This window comes from Ornithorhynchus anatinus, chromosome 1 (genome assembly GCF_004115215.2).
Source record: "Ornithorhynchus anatinus isolate Pmale09 chromosome 1, mOrnAna1.pri.v4, whole genome shotgun sequence".
Lineage (NCBI taxonomy): Eukaryota > Metazoa > Chordata > Mammalia > Monotremata > Ornithorhynchidae > Ornithorhynchus > Ornithorhynchus anatinus.
In genome coordinates, this window is record NC_041728.1 from 108,454,057 (window position 1) to 108,480,799 (window position 26,743).

A 26,743-nucleotide genomic window follows, 5' to 3' on the forward strand; every position below is an offset into this window, starting at 1 on the left:
CATCCCACCCTCAGCCCCACAGCACTTTTATGTACACATCTGAAAATAACACTGATTGATCTCTTTCTCTTGTGCATGCACCTGAATAACTGGTCCTCTTTTTCTTTCCTTCCATTCCCTTCTGCATCGCCCTGACTTGCTCCCTTTATTCATCTCCCCCCGCAAGTCCCATAGCACTTTTGTGCCTGTCATTTTATTTATTTATATTAATGTCTGTCTCCCTCTCTAGACTGCAGCTGTGGCAGAGAATACTGTACTCTCCCCAACACTCAGTAAAGTGCTCTGCACAGATTAAGTGCTCGATAAATACGATTGACTCCGCTTTTTGCCAGTTTCCTCCTGCCTACTTCTGGAGAGGCAGAGAGCTGCTTCTGCAAGGGAAAAGGGCATGAAAGATGGAGGCCAGATGATGGTGACCAGAGGCCACGGCTGGCCTCCTCTTCTCCCGACCCTGCATGTGGACTTGTAAAGGAGCAGTGGGAGCCAGGAGGAAGTCCTTACATTCTAACACATGGCTACTGCAGGCCTGCATGACTGGGAGAGCTCTGAACTCCCACAGCCTCCTAGACACTGGGCAGAATCCCCACGTGTTGAGAAGAGCAAGCCTGGGGCACTAGGCCTGGGGATTCTCAGGTTTGGGGAAAGAAAAGGCTGGAAAGCTGGCAAACCCCCCTCTGCGCTATAAGCTGTTTTGAGCAGGAAACATGTCTGCCAACTCTGTTATATTGTGCTCTCCTAAGCCCGGTGCTCTGCATATATTAAGTGCTCAATAAATACCATTGACTGATTGTTTAATTGATTCAGCAGTTTTCTGAGGTGAGGCACGCAGAGGCATGATTTTGGAGTACTCTTGTGCAAAACCATTTTCCCCTCTGGTCTGGGGAAACGGCTGAAAAATATCCCCTCCTAGGCCTGGAAATTCTTATGAGCAGTTTTCTCATACCTTAGGCCAATTTCGCCGGGTGATACTCAAGAAATTGTCCAAGAGATTTTTTTTATAAGCCATATAAAACCTCTAAATAGCTTGTTTAATAAGGGTAAATTCAATAAAAACTACTACATTCTGTACTTTCCTTAGTGGGAAAATATTCTTCAAGGAAATATTACTGAAGCTATGACTGTGAGTCTACTAGTAAGGGCCTCCTCCTACTTTCAAAACATCTCTACATGGACGTCCTCCCATCACCTCAACCATCACCTCAAACTTAACCCGTCCAAAACAGAGCTCCTTATCCTCCCATCCGAACCCTTCCTCCCCGTTATTTTCCCATCACTGTAGACAACACCACCATCCTTCCTGTCTCAAATGCCCATGACCTTGATGTTATTATCCTTGACTCCTCTCTCTCTTTCAAACCACATATTCAATTCATCACTAAATCCTGTCAGTCCCATCTTCACAACATCGCTAAAATCCGCCCTTTCTTCTCCATCCATACTGCTACCACCTTAATGCAATCACTCATCCTATCCTGCCTGGATGACTGCATCAGCCTCCTTGCTGACCTCCCAGCCTCCTGTCTCTCCCCACTCCAGTCCATACTTCACTCTGCTGCCTGGATCATTTTTCTACAAAATCGTTCAAGACAGGACACTCCTCGCCTGAAAAACTTCAGTGGTTGCCCATCCACCTCCACATTAAACAAAAACTCCCCGCCACTGCAAGACTGAGCTCCTCATCTTCCCTCCCAAGCCCGGTCCTCTCCCAGACTTCCCTATCACCGTGGATGGCACGACCATCCTTCCCGTCTCTCGGGCCCACAACCTCGGTGTCATCTTTGACTCGTCTCTCTCGTTCACCCCATGCATCCTATCCGTTACCAAGACCTGCCGGTTTCGCCTGTACAATATCGCCAAGATCCACCCTTTCCTCTCCACCCAAACGGCTACCTTACTGCTACGGGCTCTCGTTATATCCCGGCTAGACTACTGTGTCAGCCTTCTCTCTGACCTCCCTTCCTCCTCTCTCTCCCCGCTCCGGTCTATTCTTCACTCCGCTGCCCGGCTCATCTTCCTGCAGAAACGCTCTGGGCATGTCACTCCCCTTCTTAAACACCTCCAGTGGTTGCCTATCAACCTCCGCTCCAAACAAAAACTCCTCCCTCTAGGCTTCGAGGCTCTCCATCACCTTGCCCCTTCCTACCTCTCCTCCCTTCTCTCTTTCTACCGCCCACCCCGCACGCTCCGCTCCTCTGTCGCCCACCTCCTCGCCGTCCCTCGGTCTCGCCTATCCCGCCGTCGACCCCCGGGCCACGTCCTCCCGCGGTCCCGGAACGCCCTCCCTCTTCACCTCCGCCAAACTAATTCTCTTTCCCTCTTCAAAACCCTACTTAAAAATCACCTCCTCCAAGAGGCCTTTCCAGACTGAGTTACCCTTCTCCCTCTACTCCCTCTACCGCCCCCCCCTTCACCTCTCCACAGCTTAACCCTCTTTTCCCCTCATCTCCCTCTGCTCCTCCCCCTCTCCCTTCCCATCCCCTCAGCCCTGTACTCGTCCGCTCAACTGTATATATTTTCGTTACCCTATTTATTTTGTTAATGAAATGTACATCGCCTCAATTCTATTTAGTTGCCATTGTTTTTACGAAATGTTCTTCCCCTTGACTCTATTTATCGCCATTGTTCTCATCTGTCCGTCTCCCCCGATTAGACCGTAAGCCCGTCAAACGGCAGGGACTGTCTCTAACTGTTGCCGACTTGTTCATTCCAAGCGCTTAGTACAGTGCTCTGCACATAGTAAGCGCTCAATAAATACTAATGAATGAATGGTTTTAAAGCACTCCACCACCTTGTCCCCTCCTACCTCACCTCGTTTAATCTCCTTCTACATCCAGCCTGCACACTTTGCTCCTCTAGTGCTATCCTTAATAATAATAATAATAATGTTGGTATTAGTTAAATGCTTACTATGTGTGAAGCACTGTTCTAAGCACTGGGGGAGATACAGGGTAATCAGGTTGAGGCTCAGTCTTAATCCCCATTTTACAGATGAGGGAACTGAGGCACAGGGACGTTTAGTGACTTGCCCACAGTCACACAGCTGACAAGTGACAGAGCCGGCATTTGAACCCGTGATCCCTGACTCCCAAGCCCGTGCTTGTTCCACTGAGCCATGCTGCTTCACTGTGTCTCAATCTCGCCTGTCTCGCCGCTTACCCCTGGCCTACGCCTTGCCTCTGGTCTGGAACACCCTACCTCCTCAGATCCACCAGACAATTTCTCTCCCCCATCATTTCAAAGCTTTATTAGTAAGCCAAGAGGCCTTACCAGACTAAGCACCACTTTTCCTCATCTCCCACTCCCTTCTGCATCACTCTTCCCCGCCCCCCAACTCCTCAGCAGTTATGTATACATCTTAATTTTATTTATTTGTATTGATGTCTGTCTCCCCCCCATCTTTGGTATTTGTTAAGCGCTTACTATGTGCCGAGCACTGTTCTAAGCGCTGGGGTAGACAGGGGAATCAGGTTGTCCCACGTGGGGCTCACAGTCTTCATCCCCATTTTACAGATGAGGTAACTGAGGCACCGAGAAGTGAAGTGACTTGCCCAAAGTCACACAGCTGACAAGTGGCCGAGCTGGGATTTGAACCCATGACCTCTGACTCCAAAGCCCAGGCTCTTTCCACTGAGCCACGCTGCTTCTTGACTGTAAGCTTGTTGTAGCCAGGAAATGAGACTCTTTATTACTGTATTGTACTCCCCCAAGCGCTTAGTACAGTACTCTGCACACAGTAAGTGCTCAATAAATATGACTGAATGAATGAATAATTTTGGTATTTAATAGCACATACTATGTGCTAAGCACTGGGGTAGGTACGTGGTTTCAGATCGGACACAAGCCTTGTCCCACACAGGACTCACAATCTAATAACCCCACTTTGCAGGTGAGGAAAATGAGGTCCACAGAAGTTAAGTGACTTGTTCAAGGTCACCCAGTATGCCAGTGGCACAGCTGGGATTACAACTCAGGTTTCTCACCCACTTTTTCCACGAGGCCATACCTTGTCTTGCTCCGTGTCTTGATTCTACTTCGACAGAAAAATGGTTATCTGAGCAGCTTAGAAAGACTCTCCAATGCAAATGTGTAGTTTCAATGACTATGATATTTGATGAGCACCATATGCCAAGCACAGTATCAAGCATTACGGTAAATACAGGTATGACCGGTCACACCCTGGCCAAGCTAAGATCACTGGCATGGGGAGGGGCTGGCAGGGAGTGAGAGGAAGCATTAACACTTATTGCTCACCGGGTTAGTAATAAGACCCAACAATTAGACTCAGAATGAGAAAATTGCAAATGGTCTTGTCACATGATCCTTTTTCACCCCAAATATGTCCAACGGAAGGGAAGAGGATTGGGAAGTAGCAAGGTATACCTAGGAAAGGGTCTCCATGAAATCTTGGTAAAAAACTGGAACTCTGTCACACCAATGTGGCAAGTCACCTCTACCCAGAGTCGGGGACGCCCACTGTCAGACCCTGTGTGGTGCCGAGAGACCCATTAGGCCTCCTTGCTGGAGCTAGGAGGAAGGAGTACTCTAGGAACTTGACCCGGGGACTTGAAAGGAAGCCCGTTGGGGGTGCTTGAGAGGTAGCCCATTTGGGGTTACTTGAAAGGAAGCTCGTTTGGGGTGGTTTGAGAGGTTCCCCTGGGAGACAGTCGGTATCAGTTTTACCAGCTGCTTAGAAGTGGGGTACCATGCTGACCAGTGACTTAGTGCTTATTAGTCTAGGAATTGCTTTGCTCCTGAGGTTACCTATTGCAGGTTCCTTGTGCTATCTCCTTAATAAACCTGCTTCCATTACCTATAAGCCTCGAGTCTGTGAACCCATTTCCAACTCTCCGATCCATGAGCTGAAAGAATTATCCGGCAGCTGGTTCTGCCTGGTGACACTAAGACACAGTCCCTGCCCTATATGGGGTTCATAATCTAAGGAGGGAGAAGATATTGAACCCCGAGAAGCAGCGTGGTTCAGTGGAAAGAGCATGGGCTTTGGAGTCAGAGGTCATGAGCTCGAATCCCAGCTCTGCCACTTGTCAGCTGTGTGACTTTGGGCAAGTAACTTAACTTCTCTGTGCCTCAGTTACCTCATCTGTAAAATGGGGATTAAGACTGTGAGCCCTACGTGGGACAACCTGATTCCCCTGTGTCTATCCCAGCGCTTAGAACAGTGCTCCGGACATAGTAAACGCTTAACAAATACCAACATTATTATTATTATTATTATTAACCCCTATTTGAGAAGCAGCATGGCGTAGTGAGTAGGACACGGGCCAGGGAGTCAGAGGTCATGAGTTCTAATCCTGGCTCTCCCACTTGACTGCTGTGTTATCTTGGCCAAGTCACTTCACTTCTCTGTGCCTCAGTTACCTCGTCTGTAAAATGGGGATTGAGACTAAGAGACCCGTATGGGACTGGGATTGTGTCCAACCTGATTTGCTTGTATCCACCCCAGTGCTTAGTACAGTGCCTGGTACATAGTAAGCACTTAAATATCACCACTATCATTATTATTATAATTGACAGATGAGGCACAGAACTCTGTTGTACTCTCCCATGTGATTAGTACAGTGCTCTGCACACAGTAAGTGCTCAGTAAATACCATAGATTAAGTGAGTGCCCGAGATCACAAGCAGACTATACTAGCAGATGAGAACGCCAATCCTCTGCCTTGCAGGGTTGTGCTCTTTACGCTGGGCCACACTGCTTCCCCAAAGCTAGCTGCATGGGCCAGGAATCAAATCCAGGCCTCCAGACTAGGTGGGAATTCTACCACTGAACCACTGATGCTGATAAAATAATTGCCGAATCTTCACAATAGGTAAAAAATGCATTAACTGGGTTAGAAAAGTATATGCACTGTATGCCAAATAGGGCTGTGGGAATCATCCTTTTCAGCTAAACCTACTTCAGAATGAACCTATAAATGACGGCTAGTGTCAGCACTACTAGGTTTAAAGCTCCCATCATTTCCTAAAATCAATGCTGGGGTTTAGGAGGGGAAGGAAAAGCTAGGCTTAAAAGAACAGAGAAGCATTTGGGAAAAGTAATGAATGAGAGAAGCACCAAAACACATTCATTCATTCATTCAATAGTATTTATTGAGCGCTTACTATGTGCAGAGCACTGTACTAAGCGCTTGGGATGAACAAGTCGGCAACAGATAGAGACAGTCCCTGCCGTTTGACGGGCTTACAGTCTAATCGGGGGAGACGGACAGACAAGAACGATGGCAATAAATAGAGTCGAGGGGAAGAACATCTCGTAAAAACTGATGGCAACTAAATAGAATCAAGGCGATGTACAATTCATTAACAAAATAAATAGGGTAAAGAAAATATATACAGTCGAGCGGACGAGTACAGTGCTGTGGGGATGGGAAGGGAGAGGTGGAGGAGCAGAGGGAAAAGGGGAAAAAGAGGGTTTAGCTGCGGAGAGGTAAAGGGGGGATGGCAGAGGGAGTAGAGGGAGAAGAGGAGCTCAGTCTCACCTCTTGGAGGAGGTGAGTTTTCAGCTCTTCCACTTACTCTTTTAAAACATTTTCTACTTTACAACAAAGTGAACAAAGTCAACTGAAAATTGTCTCCCACTCTTGGTTCCATGCCCTCTACAATCCTGCAACCCAGACTCAATCAATCAATCAATCAATCAGTGGTATTTACTGAGGGCAGAGAACTATACTAAGCATTTGATAAAGTACAGTTCAACAGTTGGTAGATGAGCTCTCTCCCCACAAGGAGCTTAAAGTCTTTGGGCATAGGGGGAGAGGAAGAAATGTTGAAATAGACTAGGGAGAGGGGAAATAGAAGAGAATAATAATATTATGGGACTGGAGTGAGTGCCAAAATGCTAAAGGAGTACCCCCTTGTGAACTGTGTAACCCAGTTCCACTATGGGCAGACTCCTCTTCGTCCGTGACCTCTTACTGACCTGGTCACTTACTCGTCCTGCCATTAGAGACCAGTTCACTCCAGAGGAGACTGTGTCCCCTGCTTCTCTCTCATGAGGTGGTCTCCCCACCTCCCAATTCCACCAATTCACAACACTCCTCACTTGCTTCTACTTCTCACCCCCTCTCCCTGCTCGTGAATTGCCTCCAGGACAGGTGGATGCCCTGCAGGCACCATAAGCAGAATGGTCTAGTGGGTAGAGCATGGGCACTGGAGTCAGAAGGACCTAGGTTCTAATCCCAGCTGTACTGCTTGGCCGCTCTGTGACATTGGGCAAATCATTAAACTTTTCTGCGCCAGTTACCTCATCTGCAAAATGGGGATTAAGACTGTGAACCTTAGGTGGGATAGGGACTGTGTCCAAACCAATTATCTTGTGTCTATCCCAGCACTTAGTACAGTTCCTGGCACATAGTAAGTGCTTAGCAAATACCAAAGGAATAAAACCCTTGAACTCAAAATGTCATCCCTTCAAAATCCTCTCCTCCAACCAACTTCCCATCACAGTTGTCCCCACCACCCAAACGGTTTCTGCAGCCTGCATCGTTGACATTATCCTTGACTCTGCTCCTTCTTTCAACTCTCATATTCAAGCAGATAGTTTTTTCTCCACAATATTTCCCAGACTGACCTCTTCCTCTCCATCCAAATGGCTACATCGCTCGTTCAAGCACTTGTTATATCCCAGTTGGATTATTCTATCAGTCTCCTCATGGTTCCTTCAGACTCTCCTCTCTCCTGGTCAATCTTTGCTGCCTGGATCATTTTTCTTAAAATAATAATTGTGGTATTTGTTAAGCATTCATGTGCCAAACACTGGGCTAAGCTCTGGGGTAGATACAAGATAATAGGGTCAGATACAGTCCCACATGGGGCTTATAGTCTAATTAGGAGAAAGAAAAGGTATTCATTCGATCACATTTATTGAGCACTTGTTGTGTGCACAGCACTGTACTAAGCACTTGAGAGAGCACAATACAACAATAAACAGACACATTCCCACAATGAGCTTACAGACTAGAGCTGGGGGGAGGCAGATATTAATATAAATGGCAGATATGTACATCAGTGCTGTGGGGCTGGGAATGGGGAAGCAATGGAGCAAGTCAGGGTGACACGGAAGGGAATGGAAGAAGAGGAAGGTGGGGGGCTTAGTCAGGGAAGGCTTCCTGGAGGAGATGTGCCTTCAGTAAGGCTTTGAGGCGGGAGAAGAGTAATTGTCTGCCAGATATGAGGGGACACCCGTTCAAGGCCAGAGGAAGGATGTGGAAATGGGGTCGTCAGCGAGATAATAATGTTGGTATTTGTTAAGTGCTTACTATGTGAAGAGCACTGTTCTATGCGCTGGGGTAAATACAGGGTAATCAGGCTGTCCCACGTGAGCGTCACAGTTAATCCCCATTTTACAGATGAGGTAACTGAGGCCCAGAGAAGTTAAGTGACTTTCCCACAGTCACACAGCTGACAAGTGGCAGAGCTGGGATTCAAACCCATGACCTCTGACTCCCAAGCCCGGGCTCTTTTCACTGAGCCACGCTGAGACACCGTGAGAAGGTTAGCATTGGAGAAGCTAAGTGTGTGGGCTGGGTTGCTGTAGGGGGAGGTAGGAGGGTCCTTGTCTTACCCTTTGCCACTAGTAAGGCAAAAGCCAGGAAGAGGGAACCAGCCCACTGCTTTCTTCAACCCCTCAAAGGTAAAAAAGTTGAAGCTCCTTGGCTTGGCATTCCAATACTGCCACATGTGGACCCTCTCCCCCTCTCCTTCCCTCCTCCACACACTACAAATCTGGGGGGCAAGGGGGAAATGCCATAATACTAAACTTCCATAAGGTCATACCAGACCCAGAACAGAGCCCTCGATTTCCAGACTGTGTCACAGAGCCAGAAGAGACCCAAAGGCACGTGAACTCAGCCCCTCTTCCAAGCAAGTATCAGAACCTTGAATTTCCTGGTGAATGTCTTTTCATTCCCCAGAAAATCCCCAGTCCTGTGATGCCTGCTTCGGCCTCGATGGGTGAACTCCCGGGGACTAACTACACCGGTAGGTGGTAATTTTATCTGCAGCTGCAGCCTCGGGCCTCTGCTTTTACCCTCTCCATATCTTGTTGAAACAGATATTCTGTCCTTTCACTCATGCCTGCCCCACTCAAGCCACGCACACTGTAAGCGCTCAATAAACACGACTGAATGAATGAAAGAACGAACCTGACTTTTTCTGACGTCTGTCCTGGTTCCCTTCCCTTAAATGGGTCTTCTTTCCTCTTCTGCTCCCTTCAATCCCTTGTATCTATTGTGTACTTATTGTGTGCAGAGCACTATTCTAAGTGCTTGGGAGAGAACAATATAACAGAATTGGTAGACACGTTCTCTGCCTACAACAAGCTTAAGGTCTAGAGGGGGAGAAATTACAAAACAAAAATACAAGCAAACAAATCAGTGGTGGTTCTGCCTGAACCAACTGGATAGATATGCAACCAAGGTGTCACTGCAGAAAAGTGGCAGAGCTGGGATTAGAACCCAGGTTCTTTCAGATCCCCCTTCACAACATGGCCTTGTGGATAGAGCACGGGGCTGGGAGTCAGAAAGACCTGGGTTCTAATCCCAGCTCTGCCACTTTTCTGCTGTGTGACCTTGGGCAAGTTCACTTCTCTGTGCCTCAGTTACCTCATCTGTACGAGAGACTGTGTCCAAACTGATTACCTTGTAATAATAATAATAATTATAATAATGATGGCATTTGTTAAGTGCTTACTATGTGCCACGCTCTGTTCTAAGGGCTGGGGGGATAACAAGGTAATCAGATTGTCCCAGGTGGGGCTCACAGTCTTAATCCTCATTTAACAGATGAGGTAACTGAAGCACAGAGAAGTTAAGGGACTTGCCCAAAGTCACATGGCTGACAGGTGGCGAAGCTGGGATTAGAACCCACGACCTCTGACTCCCAAGCCCGGGTTTTTTATATCTACCGCAGTGCTTAGAACAGTGCCAGCACACAATAAGTGCTTAACAAATATCATTAACAACTAAAACTGGAAATGGACACTTTACAAATAAAGGCCTAACTCATATACCATGATGTACAATACGAATGACACTGATTATCTGACTTGGTGCGTGCCGTCATTATTCTGAAAACTGGAATATTCAGTTAAGTATAAAAGGCACCTTACAGCATTTGTAGCCAAGCCTCAATTGTGGTAGGAGGCTTCCCTATGGGAGTTGGCAAAAACTCTTCTTGCTCTGGAGTAAAGCATCTATTTCCAGTGAGAAGGTTGAAAATTGAAAATCCAGTACTTCCCCCCCACCCCAGATACGACAGTTCATTTGTGCAAACCAAAGAAAAATCTCAATTGGGAAAAATGCACTTGAAGGTCCTGTTTGGCTTGATCATCACAAACGGCCACTTGGTAGAAACAGCATTAAAAAAAAAAGTTAAAAAGAGTTTTCAAGGAAAACGAAGACCATGTCAAATGTAGCTGTGCAATGCTTTTTGGAGGCTTTCAATTTGTTAAGCGCTTACTGTACTAAGCGCTGGGGTAGATATAAATTAATCAGACTGGACCCAGTCCATGTTCCATATGAGGCTCACAGTCTTAACCCCCATTTACAGATGAGGTAACGTAACTAACAGCACAGAAGTTAAAGGACTTGCCCCAAACCACAAAGCCAGAATTAGAACTCAGGTCCTTCCAACTCCCAGGTCCAAGCTCTATCCACTAGGCCATGCTGCTTCTCGAATGAACATACCATGGATTAGAAAGCATTTACAGAGCACCATGAAATGTGTGTGCTCTAATTTGTAACGCTAAAGTTGGAGCATAGGTAAAACAAAGTTGGACCAGCTCATTTGTCTCCCTAGCCACAGACTGAACAACCCGAACAAACCAGATATCTGCAGTTAGATTAGTCCATTCCCCTAAGAGGAATCAGTCACTAGAATTTTTTTGACTAGAACATCCTGTAAATCACTGATTTTATTCTCAAACATTCAATTTCTAAACAGTATAATCAAATTAATTTTCTAAACAGAGAAAATAATTTAGCAAACAGATCATTGAGATTAAAATACAATAACACATTATATGTGGGTTAAGAGGAGAGTGGTGGCACAGAAAACTGAAATCCGCAATTATAGTGAATAATTCTACCTTTCTCTCACAAAAAGCTTTACAACTTTTAACTGGAAGCAAGTTGATGTGATTAGTGGGAGAGAGAAGGAGACCAGATAGTTGACAGGTGCTATTCATCATCCCAATTAGACTGTAAAGCCTAATTGTCTCTATCTGTTGTGGAATTGTACATTCCAAGTACTTAGTACAGTGTTCTGCACATAGTAAGCGCTCAATAAATACTACTGAACGAATGAATCATTCCACTGAACTACAATTAACAGCAACTGCAAAGCTCCATTCCCAGATAATCAATGGTATTTGTTAAGTGCTTACTCTAGTAGACAGGATCCCTATTCTTCACTCCACTGCCCGGCTCATCTTCCTGCAGAAACGATCTGGGCATGTCACTCCCCTTCTTAAACAACTCCAGTGGTTGCCTATCAACCTCTGCTCCAAACAAAAACTCCTCACTCTAGGCTTCGAGGCTCTCCATCACCTTGCCCCTTCCTACCTCTCCTCCCTTCTCTCTTTCTACCGCCCACTCCGCACGCTCCGCTCCTCTGCCGCCCACCTCCTCGCCGTCCCTCGGTCTCGCCTATCCCGCCGTCAACCCCCGGGCCACGTCCTCCCGCGGTCCCGGAACGCCCTCCCTCCTCACCTCCGCCAGGCTAATTCTCTTCCCCTCTTCAAAACCCTACTTAAAACTCACCTCCTCCAAGAGGCCTTCCCAGACTGAGCTCCTCTTCTCCCTCTACTCCCTCTACCGCCACCCCCTTCACCTCTCCGCAGCTAAACCCTCTTTTCCCCTCATCTCCCTTTGCTCCTCCCCCTCTCCCTTCCCATCCCCTCAGCCCTGTACTCGTCCGCTCAACTGTATATATTTTCATTACCCTATTTATTTTGTTAATGAAATGTACATCGCCTTGATTCTATTTAGTTGCCATCGGTTTTTACGAGATGTTCTTTCCCTCGACTCTATTTATTGCCATTGTTCTTGTCTGTCCGTCTCCCCCGATTAGACTGTAAACCCATCAAACGGCAGGGACTGTCTCTATCTGTTGCCGACTTGTTCATTCCAAGCGCTTAGTACAGTGCTCTGCACATAGTAAGCGCTCAATAAATACTAGTGAATAAATGAATGAATGCTATCAAACAGACAGTAAGCGCTCAATAAATAGGATTGAATGAATGGGGGAGAGAGCTATTAAAATAAATTACAGATAGGGAATTAATTAATGATATTTATTGAAAGCTTACTGTGTGTCAATCACACTACTAAGTGCTAGGAAGAGAGCAATACAGTAGAGTTGTTAGATATGTCCCCTGCTCACAAGGAGCTCATAGTCTAAACAGGGGAAGCAGAGTAGACGGGGAAGCAGAATGTGAAATAAAACTATTGACAAGGGAAGCAAAAGAGTAGAAAGATATGTACAAAAGTGTTGGTCAAATATCCCTCAACATCAGTAGTGTGTTTTGCTTTGCAACACTACGCAACACTTTTATAATTAAAAGAATGAAAAGGTTGTGCCTCTTTCTGTTCAAAATGCTAGGGAATAAGCTTATCGTGTGAGGAATCTGGTGGCCTCAGTTACTGCATTTATATGGATAAAAAGCTGCACGCTTACTTCTACATGCCTGTCTCTTTCTAAGGGTACAATCTGTGCCAGAGAGCAACATTTCATTACCTTGGAGGCAGAAAACCAGTACCTAATACGTTGTATTCCTTGTGCCAGGAACAAGAAATAGCTTGGCAATGGTTGAAGGTCAGAAGGCAGCAGTTGGGACAGTGGAGGAAACACGCGTACTCTAGGGAACCATCCATATCAAACACTCCGCACTTTTACAGCACCTCATTCATTCATTCAATCGTATTTATTGAGTGCTTACTTTGTGCAGAGCACTGTATTAAGCACTTGGAATGTACAATTCAGCAACAGAAACAATCCCCGTCCAACAACGGGTTCACGGTCTAACCTCCTCCCTTCTCTCTTTCTACTGCCCACCCCGTAGGCTCCGCTCCTCTGCCGCCCACCTCCTCACCGTCCCGTTCTCACCTATCTCTCCGACCTCTGGCCCACGTCCTCCCATGGTCCTGGAACGCCCTCCCTCCTCACCTCCGCCAAACTAATTCTCTTCCCCTCTTCAAAGCCCTACTGCGAGTTCACCTCCAAGAGGCCTTCCCAGACTGAGCTCCCCCTTTTCCCTCTGCTCCCTCTGCTGCCTCTCTAAACCCCCCTTCACCTCCCCTCAGCTAAACCCCCCTTTTCCCCTGCTCCTCCTCTTCTCCCTTCCCCTCCCCTCAGCACTATGCTCATTTGTATATATTTTTATTACCCTATTTATTTTATTAATGAGATGTACATCCCTTTGATTCTATTGATTGCTATTGTTCTTGTCTGTCTCCCCCATTAGACTGTGAGCCCGTCAATGGGCAGAGACTGTCTCTCTCTGTTCCCGATTTGTACATTCCAAGCGCTTAGTACAGTGCTCTGCACATGGTAAGCGCTCAATAAATACTATTGAATGAATGAATAAATGGGGGAGAAAGACAACAAAACAAGTAGTCTGGCATCAGTATCATCAAGATAAATAGAATCAGATATATACACATCATTAACAAAACAGAGTAATAAATAATATATACAAATATGCACAAGTGCTGTGGGGAGGGGAAGGGGGTAGAGCAGAGGGATTGAGAAGGGGGAATGGGGAAGGGAGGCGGAGCAGAGGAAAAAGGGGGCTCAGTCTGGGAAGGCCTCCTGGAGGAGGTGAGCTCTCAGTAGGGCTTTGAAGAAGGGAAGAGAGTTAGTTTGGCGGAGGTGAGGAGGGAGGGCATTCCAGGACAGCGGGAGGACATGGCCCAGGGGTCGACGGCGGGATTGGTGAGAACGGGGGACGGTGAGGAGGTGGGAGGCAGAGGAGCGGAGCGGGTGGGGTGGGCTGCAGAAGGAGAGAAGGGAGGAGAGGTAGGAGGGGGCAAGGTGATGGAGAGCTTTGAAGCCAAGAGTGAGGAGTTTTTGCTTGATGCGAAGGTTGATAGGCAACCACTGGAGGTTTTTGAGGAGTGGAGTGACATGCCCAGAGCACTTCTGTAGAAAGAAGATCCGGGCAGCAGAACAAAGAACAGACTGGAGCAGGGAGAGGCAGGAGGAAGGGAGATAAGAGAGGAGGCTGATGCAATAATCCAGTCGGGATATTATGAGAGTCTGTACCAGCACGGTAGCAGTTTGGATGGAGAGGAAAGGGCAGATCTTGGCGATCTTGTGAAGGTGAGACCGACAGGTTTTGATGACGAACTGGATCTGTGGGGTGAATCAAACCTTCCAGCCTAGACTTCTGGAATACTGTCTCTACTGCTGACAACGAACGGCCTCCCTTAGGACTGAAGTCTTTTAGCACCCAAGATGGGTGGGTAGCCTTACTCCTTCACTACTGAAATATTCTAAATCAGTACTTTTTAAATGCAGTGGAGAGGCACAGGCAGGCAGATACACACAGTAACTCAGAGACACTGAACTCAATCAATCATTAATAATAATAATAATAATAATGATGGTATTTGTTAAGCTCTTACTATGTGCAGAGCACTGTTCTAAGTACTGGGGTAAATACAGGGTAATCAGGTTGACCCACTTGAGGCTCACAGTTAATCCCCATTTTCCAGGTGAGGTAACAGGCACAGAAAAGTTAAGTGACTTGTCCACAGTCACCCAGCTGAGAAGTGGCAGAGCCGGGATTCGAATCTATGACCGCTGACTCCCAAGCCCCGGGCTCTTTCCACTGAGCCACGCTGCGTTATTTATCAAACACTTATTCTCTGTGCCCAACACTGTCCTAAGCAATTGGGAGAATTCATTAGCGTTGGTAAACGCGACCCCTACCTTCAAGAAGTTTACAATTTAGCAGGGGAAAAAGACCCTAAAATAAATTACATTTATGCATTAGAGTGGATTCTTTACAAACCTTGTGTTAAGAAAACACACAAACTCTACTACAGAAAACCTTTGTGGCCTAAGGGAAAGAGCACAACTCTGGGAGTCAGAGGCTCTGCCTCTCCCCTGCTTTGTGACCTTGGGGAAGTCAGTTCACTCCTCAGGACCTCCGTTTCCTCATCTATAAAATGCTCTTATCTAATTCATTCATTCAATAGTATTTATTGAGCGCTTACTATGTGCAGAGCACTGTACTCAGCACTTGGAATGTATAAATCGGTAACAGATAGAGACAGTCCCTGCCCTTTGACAGGCTTACAGTCTAATTGGGGGAGACAGACAAAAACAATAGCAATAAATAGAATCAAAGAGATGAACAGCTCATTAACAAAATAATAAATTAACAAAGAAATTAAATACATAATTTAATAATTAAAAATTAACAAAATAGGGAAATGAAAATATATACAGTTGAGCGGACAAGTACAGTGCTGAGGAGAGGGGAAGGGAGGGGGGAGGAGCAGAGGGAAAGGGGGGAAAAGAGGGCTTAGCTGAGGGGAGGTGAAGGGGGGATAGAGGGGGAGCAGAGGGAGCAGAGGGAAAAGGGGGAGCTCAGTCTGGGAAGGCCTCTTGGAGGAGGTGAGCTTTAAGTAGGGCTTTGAAGAGGGGAAGAGAATTATTTTGGCGAAGCTGAGGAGGGAGGGCATTCCAGGACCACGGGAGGACGTGGTCCAGGGGTCGGCGGCAGATCTAATCTGTTCTCCCTCCTATCCATGTGGGATAAGGACCTGATTACCTTGAATCTATTCCAGCCCTTAAAACAGAGCTTGGAACATAGTAAGTGCTTGAGGAATACCACAGTAATTACTAGACTGAGAACCCCATGTGGGACGGAGGTTGTTCCCAACTTGACTGCCTTGTATCTAGCCTAGTGCTTAATACAGCGCTTAGCACAAAGTACTTACAAAACCCGCAATTATTCTCATTATTCAATCAATAAACGATAGTTATTTAGCACTATATGTAGAACACTACCCTAAACACTTGGGAGAGTATAGACAGCTTGCCTTGATGAACATGAGGCATATGCCCACAACTATACTGCACTGTACTGCGATCCATCAGAGAAGCAGCGTGGTTCAGTGGAAAGAACCCGGGCTTGGGAGTCAGCGGTCATGGGTTCGACTCCCAGCTCTGCCACTTGTCAGTTGTGTGACTGTGGGAAAGTCACTTCACTTCTCTGTGCCTCAGTTACCTCATTTGTAAAATGGAGATTAATACCGCGAGCCCCCCGTGGGACAACCTGATTACCCTGTATCTACCCCAGTGCTTAGAACAGTGCTCCGTACATAGTAAGCACTTAACAAATACCAACTTTATTATTGTTATTATTATTATCCAGGCACACTCATGATGTTCGGAAGGTCGTTCCCTAATTCCCCAGAAGTGTTCTAGCCAAAATGCGTATTGAGACCATGCATCATGGGAGAACTGACTACTGTGAATGTTTCATTGGTTTCTGCTACGCTGATCTCTTTGGCTTCGGCCTCTCCTCTCTCTTCAGGCAGCTGCTCCAACTAACCGTCTAAAAAAGGAGAAGCAATGCGGCCTAGCGAAAAGACCCCTGGGCCTGGGAATCCGAGGCCTTGAGTTCTAATCCCTGCTCTACCTGCTCCTTGCTGAATGACCTCGGGCTCAGTGGAAAGAGTCAGAGGTCATGCGTTTGAATCCCAGCTCGGCCACTTATCAGCTGTGTGACTTTGGGCAAGTCACTTAACTTCTCGGTGCCTCAGTTACCTCATCTGTAAAATGGGGATTAAGACCGTGAGCCCCACATGGGACAACCTGATTCCCGTGTCTACCCCAGCGCTTAGAACAGTGCTCGGCACATAGTAAGCGCTTAACGAATGCCAACATTATTATTAAATCACTTAACTTCTCTGTGCCTCAGTTTTCACAACTGTGAAAGGGGGATTAGCTGAGTGTCCCTCCTACTGTGAGCCCCATGTGGAACAGGGTTTGCTTCGGACCCAATTAACTTGTAACTACCCCAGTGTCTGAACAGTGTTTAAAACAAAACAAAACGTTCTGCACACATTTCCCCTCTTCTCAAACACCTCTGGCCCTTACTCATTCCTCCCAGGATTAAACAAATTAGTGATCACTGTCTTTATGGGACTTGGTCAGTCTTCTCCCTCCTACTTATCAATTCTTCTCCCACTACACCTCACTTTGTTCCTCCCCAACCAACCTACTCACTGCTCCTTGTCCTCACCTCTCTGGGCACTAAAGTGGTCTAGTCATTAGGAGACCCACATTCTAGTCTGAGATCTGACACTTGCCTGCTGTGTGACCTTGGGGAAATCATTTAACCCCTCTGGACCTTGGTTCCTTCATCTGTACAATGGGGAGAAGATATATGTTCTCCCTCCCTCTATGACTGAAAACCCTGCATGGGATAAGAACTGTGTAAACTCGGATTTACCCGGTTCTTAGTAATATTCTAGACTGTGAGGTCCTTGTAGGCAGGGAATATGTCTACCCACTCTTATACTGTACTTTCCCAAGCACTTAGTAGTGTTCTACAGAGAGTAAGCGCTCAAAAAAATGCCCCTGATTGACTCATCCATCATTATTAGCTTGTTCAACCCCTCCCCCTGCAAATCGGACAGTTCACACAGTTCTCCACAGCATTAAAGCCTTTCTGAAATCCCATCTCCTCCAGGAAGTTTTCTCCAATTAATTTTTCTTCTCTCCTGTTTACATCCTGACAACTATCATCTCAAAACATACTCACTCACTACCTCATTTCACTTTTTATACATACAGTTTCTCTCTCAACACCGAAGCCCTACTGAAATCACATCTCCTCCAAGAAGCCTTCCTCAATCTCTCACCTCCCCATTTTATGTCCCTCCATTGCCTCTTTGGCACTTCTGCATCATCCAAGCACTTACGTATTCCTCAGCCTCTCACCCACCCCCTAACACTTATGTTCATATCCTTATATTCTACTCATTTATTTTATTGTTTGTCTTACCTGCTAGATTGAGACTACTACTACTACTACTAATTGTCCCGTGGGGCTAAGTCTTAATCCCCATTTTACAGAGGAGGTAACTGAGTCACAGAGAAGTGAAGTGACTTGCCCAAAGTCAAACAGCTGACAAGTGGTGGAGCCACGATTAGAACCCATGACCTCTGATTCCCAAGCCCATGCTCTCTCCCCTGAGCCAGGCTGCTTCTCTAGTATACTATTTCTAGTATACTCTCCCAAGCTTTTAGAACAGTGCTCAACACCCAGTAGCCACTCAACAAATATCTTTGATTGACTGACCGCTTTGTACATTACCAATGCATCTTTCTCTCCAATTAATGTGGGCAGGGATCTCTCTCTCATACCTATTGAGATCCCCAAGGACTTAATTCAACGCCCTGCACATAAGAGAGGCTCAATAAAGGTGATTATGTAAAAATATCCAACAGCCCAATTTGAAACAGGGCAGTATCAAAATATCATGGTAGCCCCTGTCAGCTTTTGATTACTATTATAAATGCTCTGATACACTAGTGAGCAAATACAGTTAGGATAAATTTAGCAGGTTTGGGTACCCAAACAGCTGAAAGCTGCTCTCAGATTTGTGACTTTCTAAACTTCTAAACCTTGTAAATAGATTTACAGAAATCCACGGATTTTGGGAGGCAGATAATTATGATGCAGATTTCATTCGTTTTATTTCTCTGCAGTTACTGGGTAGGGGGTTGATAAAAGACACAACCTTCAATCAATCGATGGTATACTTGAGGGCTTATTGTGTGGAGAACACTCTACTACACACTCTACCACAATACTGCGAGAGAAGAAAGGGGTAAAGTGACTTTCCACCCTTACATAACTGGTTACTTAATCAGCCGGCCTGGAAGGTATCACCGGTGGAAATATTCATTCATTCAATCGCATTTATTGAGCGTTTCCTGTGGGCAGAGCACTGTACTAAGTGCTTGGAAAGTAAAATTCGGCAGCAGATAGGGAAAATCCCTACGTGACAACAGGCTCACAGTCTAGAAGGGGGAGACAGACAACAAAGCAAAACAAGTAGACAGGCACCAACAGCATCAAAAAAAAAAAAAGATCCACATCTAAACCATTTTTAAATTTCAAAAAGGGTCACTTGGAACTAGTCTCCCCAATTTGTTGTTTTTGTTGCTCTGGTTGTTTTTGTTGCTATTTCAGCCCCTTTGGAACCACCTTCTGATAAAGAAAAAGGTCACTTGTCTGGATACCGTAGATTGCCTCCATAAACAACACGATACTGACAAGTCCAACTTGGGCAAAAACACCCACTGCCAAATGGGAAAGGAAAGGAGTCCTTGATAAAAGGAACTAGAAAACAAAACCCGGAGCAGCCACTCGAATGTAGTTTCATTTACGCCGAAAGCCTGTGGGGGTTCAGTTCCCCCGGGGATTTCTCTCCAAACCGCATTCACTTAGGATCTGTTCATTCATTCAATCGTATTTATTGAGCGCTTACTACGTGCAGAGCACTGTACTAAGCGCTTGGAATGTACGATTTGGCAACAGATAGAGACAATCCCTGCCCAAAGACAGGCTCGTTGTTCGCAAAACGTGCCATCCCCCAGACCTCTGGCTAATCGGAATGAAGTGCCAACGACTGCCCGCTCAAACAACAACAACAAAGCCAGGGCTCGGGGCGTCAGGTAAAAATTAATTTTTAAGCAAACTCTGGAATATCCTCCCTGGGCTCTGAAGGGAGGATTGTCTCCCCCGAAGCCCCGGGGAGGATGGATCGCGCCCATCGCCCCGCCATGCCCGTTGGATCCCCGCTGACGATCAGTCCATCCCCTGACGGTACTTAGTGAGCGCTTACTGCCCGCGGAGCGCTGCGCCAAGCGCCCGGGACAGCCCGGCACACGGACCGCCTGACTGCCAGCAGCGTGGTGTAGGGGCCAGAACCCGGGCCTGGGAAGTTAGAAGGTCACGAGTTCGAATCCCAGCTCCGCCGCCTGTCTGCTGTGTGACCTTGGGCGAGTCGCTGCACTTTTCTGGGCCTCACAGTTCCCGCCCAGAGAAGCACTGTGGCTTCGTGGAAAGACCCCGGGCTCGGGAGTCCGAGGTCCTGGGTTCCAATCCCAGATCCGCCACTTATCGGCTGTGTGACTTTAGGTAAGTCGCTTCGCTCCTCTTTGCCTCAGTTCCCTCAACTGGAAGATGGGGATGAAGACCGAGATGAGCTCCCCGTGGGACAACCTGATTCCCTTGTACCTCCCCCAATGCTTAGAACAGTGCTTGGCACGTCGTAAGTGCTTAACAAATACCATCACCATCATTAGTCTCTGTGCCTCAGTGATCTCATCTGTAAAATGGGGATGAAGATGGTGAGCCCCTCATGGGACCACCTGATGACCTTCTATCTCCCCCACTGCTTAGAAGAGTGCTTGGCACATTGTAAGCACTCAACAAAGACCATCATCATCAGAGAAGCAGCGTGGCTCAGTGGAAAGAGCCTGGGCTTTGGAGTCAGAGGTCATGAGTTCGAATCCCGGCTCTGCCATTTGTCAGCTGTGGGACTGTGGGCAAGTCACTTCACTTCTCTGTGCCTCAGTTACCTCATCTGGAAAATGGGGATTAAGACTGTGAGCCCCACGTGCGACAACCTGATTCCCCTGTGTCTACCCAGCGCTTAGAACAGTGCTCTGCACATAGTAAGCGCTTAACAAATACCAACCTCAACCTCATCATTATTATTCTCTGGGCCTCCGTTCCCTCACCTGTAAAATGGAGATGAAGCCTGTGAGCCCCACGTGGGACAACCTCATCACCTTGTATCTTCCTCAGCGCTTAGAACAGGGCTTGGCACATTGTAAGCGATTAACACATACCGTCGTCATCACCATTATTGTTACTCCCTGGGCCTCAGTGACTTCATCTGTAAAATGGGGATGAAGGTGGTGAGCCCCTTGTGGGACTACCTGATGACCTTCTACTAAGATATAGCGCTGAGAACAGTGCTCGGCACATCATTGGCACTTGACGACCTTCATTATCGTCATTATTATTATTTGGAAACGGGTTTGAGACTGTGAGCCCCCTGAGGATCCAGGACCGAGTCTGCCACGGTTTGCCTGGCTCCACTCTGGTGCTTATCACAGTGCCTGGCCCACAGGACGTGCTAGAGAAGCAGCGTGGCTCAGTGGCAAGAGCCCGGGCTTGGGAGCCAGAGGTCGTGAGTTTGAATCCCGGCTCTGCCCCTTGTCAGCTGTGTGACCGTGGGCAAGTGACTTCACATCTCTGTGCCTCAGCTCCCTCATCTGTAAAATGGGGATGAAGACTGTGAGCCTCACGTGGGACAACCTGATGACCCTGGATCTACCCCAGCGCTTAGGACAGTGCTCTGCACATAATAAGCGCTTAACAGATACCAACATCATTATTATTATTGTGGGTAAGTCACTTCACTTCTCTGTGCCTCAGTTACCTCCTCTGTAAAAGGGAGGTGAAGACTGTGAGCCTCACGAGGGGCAACCCGATGACCCGCATTTCCCCCAGTGCTTAGAACAGTGCTCTGCACATAGTAAGCATTTAACAAATACCAACATTATTATTATAAAAATGGGGATGAAGACTGTAAGCCTCACGTGGGACACCCTGATGACCCTATGCCTCCCCCAGCGCTTAGCTCAGTGCTCTGCACAAAGCGCTTAACAAATCCCAACATTATTATTATTATTATTAAAATGGGGATGAAGCCTGTGAGCCTCACGTGGGACACCCTGATGACCCTGCCTCTCCCCCGGTGCTTAGCACAGTGCTCTGCACAGCATGGCTCAGTGGAAAGAGCACGGGCTTTGGAGTCAGAGGTCATGAGTTCGACTCCCAGCTCTGCTACTTGTCAGCTGTGTGACTGTGGGCAAGTCACTTCACTTCCCTGGGCTTCAGTTACCCCATCTGTAAAATGGGGATGAAGACTGTGAGCCCCATGAGGGACAGCCTGATCACCTTGTATCCCCCAGCGCTTAGCACAGTGCTCGGCACATAGTAAGTGCTTAACAAATACCAACATTAGTCACCGCTTAACAAATACCAACATCATTATTATTATTATTAAAATGGGGCTGAAGCCTGTGAGCCTGACGTGGGACCCCCTGAGGACCCTGCCTCTCCCCCAGCGCTTAGCACAGTGCTCTGCACATAGGCAGCGCTTAACAAATACCAACATTTTCATTATTATTATTATTATTAAAATGGGGCTGAAGCCTGTGAGCCTGACGTGGGACCCCCTGAGGACCCTGCCGCTCCCCCAGCGCTTAGCACAGTGCCCTGCACAGAGTCGGCGCTTGAGAAATCCCGACATTAGTATCGACGCAGGTGCCCGTGCTCATCGTGGCGACGATGGTGGTGACGATGGCGCCGATGAGGTGGGAGCCGGGCGGGCTGCCCGCGGCCCGGGCTGGGGGAGAGATGGCGAAGCGGCTCGGCCTGTCCCCTCCCGGCCGCCGTAGGCGCTGAGGCTCGCTTCCCCCTCCCCCCTTCCACGGCCCCCCCGGTGTGCCCCCTCCCCCCCGGCCCTACCTGATGGTCCTTCACCACCTGGCTGAGGCAGGGGTACCGCTCCGAGATCCAGCGGTAAAACTTGGGGACGCCCATGCCGCCCGCACACACGAAGCCCGGCGCACAGCCCGCGCCCCAGCTCGCTCGGAAGAGGAGGAGGAGGAGGCGGCGGCGTCTTCTCCGGCTCCTTCTTCCCCCTGCGCTTCCTCCTCCTCTTCCGCCGCCGCCCGCCGATCACGGCCTCGCCCCGCCCCCTTCCGCTTCCCCCTTCCTACACTTCCGCTTCCTCTTCCCTACGCTTCCGGTGGCCCCTCCCCTCTCCCGTGCGCCTCCCCCCCCCCCCCGCCCCGGACAGACGCGCAGGCGCACGAGCCCCCCTGCCCCCTCCCATCCCGCTGCCTACGACGCCTGCGCGCGCGCGTAAACACACACTCTCTCTCTCTCTCTCTCTCTCTCTCTCTCTCTCTCTCTCTCTCTCTCTCTCTCTCTCTCTCTCTCTCTCTCTCTCTCTCTCTCTCTCTCTCTCTCTCTCTCTCTCTCTCTCTCTCTCTCTCTCTCTCTCTCTCTCTCTCTCTCTCTCTCTCTCTCTCTCTCTCTCTCTCTCTCCCCCCTCTCCCCCTCTCTCTCTCTCTCTCCCCCTTCTCTCTCTCCCCCCTCTCTCTCTCCTCCCCCTCTTTCTCTCCCTCCTCTCTCTCTTATCTCTCTCCCTCTCTCTCCCTCCCTATCTCTCTCCTTCTCCCTCCCTCTTTTTCCCTCTCTCTCCCTCCCCCTCTTTCTCTCTCTCCCTCTCTCCCTCCTCTCTCTCCCTCCTCTCTCTCTCTTATCTCTCTCCCTCCCTCCCCCTCTCTCTTATCTCTCTCCCTCTCTCTCTTATCTCTCTCCCTCTCTCTCCCTCTCTCTCTTATCTCTCTCCCTCTCTCTCTTATCTCTCTCCCTCTCTCTCCCTCCCTCTCTCTCTTATCTCTCTCTCTCCCTCTCTCTCTCTCTCTCCCTTTTCCCCCCTCCCCCTTTCCCCTCTCTACCCCCTCCTCTCTCCCTCCCTCTCTTCCTCCCTCTCTCTCTCCCTCCCTCTTCCTCCCTCTCTCTCTTCCCCTCCCTCTCTCTCCCTCCCCCTCTTTCTCTCCCTCCTCTCTCTCTCTTATCTCTCTCCCTCTCTCTCCCTCCCTCTCTCTATCTCTCTCCCTCTCCCTCCCTCTCTCTCCCTCCCCCTCTTTCTCTCCCTCCTCTCTCTCCCTCCTCTCTCTCTCTTATCTCTCTCCCTCCCTCCCCTCTCTCTTATCTCTCTCCCTATCTCTCCCTCCCCCCCTCTCTTATCTCTCTCCCTCTCTCTCTTATCTCTCTCCCTCTCTCGTCCTCCCTCCCCCTCCCTCCCTCTCCCTCTCTCCCTCTCTCTCTCTCTCTCCCCTCCCTCTCTCTCCGGCCCCCTCTTTTTTTCTCTCTCTCCCCCTCTCTCCCTCTCTCTCTCCCTCTTTCCCTCTATCTCCCCCACCTTCCCAAAATAAAAAAAAAAATGTTAAGCACTTCCTATGTGCACAGCACTGTTCTAAGCGCCGGGGGAGATATAGGGTCATCAGTTTGTCCCACGTGGGCTCACAGTCTTCACCCCCATTTTACAGATGAGAGAACTGAGGCCCAGTGAAGTGACTTGCCCACAGTCACACAGCTGACAAGTGGCAGAGCGGGAATTCGAACCCATGACCTCTGACTCCCAAGCCCGGGCCCGGGCCCTTTCCACTGAGCCACGCGATGACCTCGCTGCGACACCCCCCCCCCCCCCCCCCGGTCTCTTCTAGTGCCCCTGACTGCACAGGGGCCCCCGGGCCTGTCTTAAAAATATTAATAATAATCATAATAATGACGATGGTATTTGTTAAGCCCTTACTATGTGCCAAGCACCGTTCATTCATTCATTCAATAGTATTCATTGAGCGTTTACTATGTGCAGAGCACTGTACTAAGCAGACAGATAGAGACAATCTCTGCCCAGTGATGGGCTCACAGTCTAAACAGGGGAGACAGATGGCAGAGCAAAACTGAACAAAACAAAAACAAGACAGCATCAAGATAAATAGAATCAAGGAGATATACACCTCATTAACAAGATAAATAGGGTAATAAATAATATATACAAATGAACACAGTGCTGAGAGGAGGGGAAGGGGGAAGAGCAGAGGACTGGGGTCGGGGGGGGAGAGGAGATGAGCAAGAGAGAAAGAGGGGGCTGTTCTAGAAAGCACTGCTCTAAGCGCTAGGAGAGGTGCAAGAGAAGCAGCGTGGCTCAGTGGAAAGCAGGCGCCTGGGGAGTCAGAGGCCAAGGGTTCAAAGCCCGCTTCACCCCTTGTCAGCTGTAACTTTGGGCAAGTCACTCCAGTTACCTCAGCTGGAAAATGGGGACAAAGACTGGGAACCCCTCGTGGGATAACCTAATCAGTTTGTATCCTCCCCAGCACTTAGAACAGTGTTGGTATTTGTTAAGCGCTTACTATGTGCCGAGCACTGTTCTAAGCGCTGGGGTAGACGCAGGGGAATCAGGTTGTCCCACTTGGGGCTCACAGTCTTAATCCCCATTTTACAGATGAGGTAACTGAGGCACCGAGAAGTGAAGTGACTTGCCCAAAGTCACACAGCTGACGAGTGGCCGAGCCGGGATTCGAACCCATGACCTCTGACTCCAAAGCCCGTGCTCTTTCCACAGTGCTTGGCACATAGTAAGCGCTTAACAAATACTAACATTATGAGAAGCAGCGTGACTCAGTGGAAAGAGCCTGGGGTTGGGAGTCAGAGGCCATGGGTTCAAATCCCTGCTCTGCCGCTTGCCAGCTGTGTGATGTTGGGCAAGTTACTTAACTTCTCTGGTCCTTAGCTAGCCTCATCTGGTAAATGGGCATTAAGACTGTGAGCCCCACGTGGGACACCCTGATCACCTTGTATCCTCCCCAGTGCTTAGAACAGTGCTTTGCACATAGTAAGCACTTAACAAATGCCGTTATTATTATTACAAGGTAATGAGGTTGACCCACATGGGGCTCCCAGTCTTCATCCCCATATTACAGATGAGGGAACTGAGGCCCAGAGAAGTGAACGGACTTGTCCAAAGTCACACAGATGACAAGTGGCAGAGCCGGGATTAGAACCCACGACCCCTGACTCCCAAACCCTGGCTCTTGCCACTGAGCCATGCTGCTTCCCCGCTGCCATCCTCTCCCTCCCTGCCCTCCTCGGCTCAGGGATTCGGGGTCCTGCCCTCCTCTCTCTCCCTGCCCCGCGACGGCACAGGGGCCTTGGAGTCCTGCCATCCTCTGTCTCCCTGCCCGGCGGCGCCTCAGGAGCCTTGGATCCTGTCTTCCTCTCCCTTCCTGCCCGCCTCGGCTCAGGGGCCCCGGCTCTTGCCATTCTCTCCCTCCCTGCCCTCCTCGGCTCAGGGGCCTTGGATCCTGCCCTTCTCTCTCTCCTTGCCCCGTGATGGCACAGAGGCCTTGGATCCTGCCATCCTCTTCCTCCCTGCCTCGCAACACCTCAGGGGCCCCGGGTCCTGCCCTGCTCACTCTCCCTGCCTCGCAACACCTCAGGGGCCCCGGGTCCTGCCATCCTTTCTCTCCCTGCCCATATGGCTCAGGGGCCCCGGATCCTACCATCCTTTCTCTCCCTGCCCCGATGGCTCAGGGGCCCCGGGTCCTGCCATCCTTTCTCTCCCTGCCCCGATGGCTCAGGGGCCCCGGGTCCTGCCATCCTTTCTCTCCCTGCCCCGATGGCTCAGGGGCCCCGGGTCCTGCCATCCTCTCTCTCCCTGCCCCACAAAGGCTCCAGGGTGCTGGGTCCTGCCTTCCTCTCTCTCCCTGCAGCCTGACGGCTCAGGGGCCCCAAGTCCTGCCTTGCTCTCTCTCCTTGCCCTGAGACGCTTCAGGGGCCCCAGATCCTGGTTATCCCTACATTCATTCATTCAATCAATCATATCACTGCCCGCCACCCCACACCCCCGACAGCTCAGGGACCCCGGGTCCTGCCACTCTCTCCCTGCCCCTGTGACGGCTCGGGGGTCCCGGGTTCTGCCATCCTCTCTCTCCCTCCCCCATGACACCTCAGAGGCCCCGGATCCTGCCTTCCTTTCTATCCCTGCCCCCCAGTCCCTCAGAGGCCCCAGATCCTGCTTTCCCCTCCATCAATCAATCTGTG

At 49.0% G+C, this 26,743-nt stretch overlaps 1 protein-coding gene across 4 annotated transcripts in view; it reads right to left on the minus strand.

The window, feature by feature from the left end:
- XRN1 (5'-3' exoribonuclease 1) overlaps window positions 1-22,786 on the minus strand; it is a 108,874-nt gene extending 86,088 nt beyond the window's left edge. For all 4 annotated transcript variants that reach the window (XM_029050976.2, XM_029050893.2, XM_029050817.2 and 1 more), the window contains exon 1: window positions 22,592-22,786. In XM_029050976.2, the coding sequence (XP_028906809.1) occupies window positions 22,592-22,666 (75 nt within the window). In that variant the 5' untranslated portion in view covers window positions 22,667-22,786. The remainder of the gene's footprint in view (window positions 1-22,591) is intronic.
- Window positions 22,787-26,743: the final 3,957 nt, after the last annotated feature.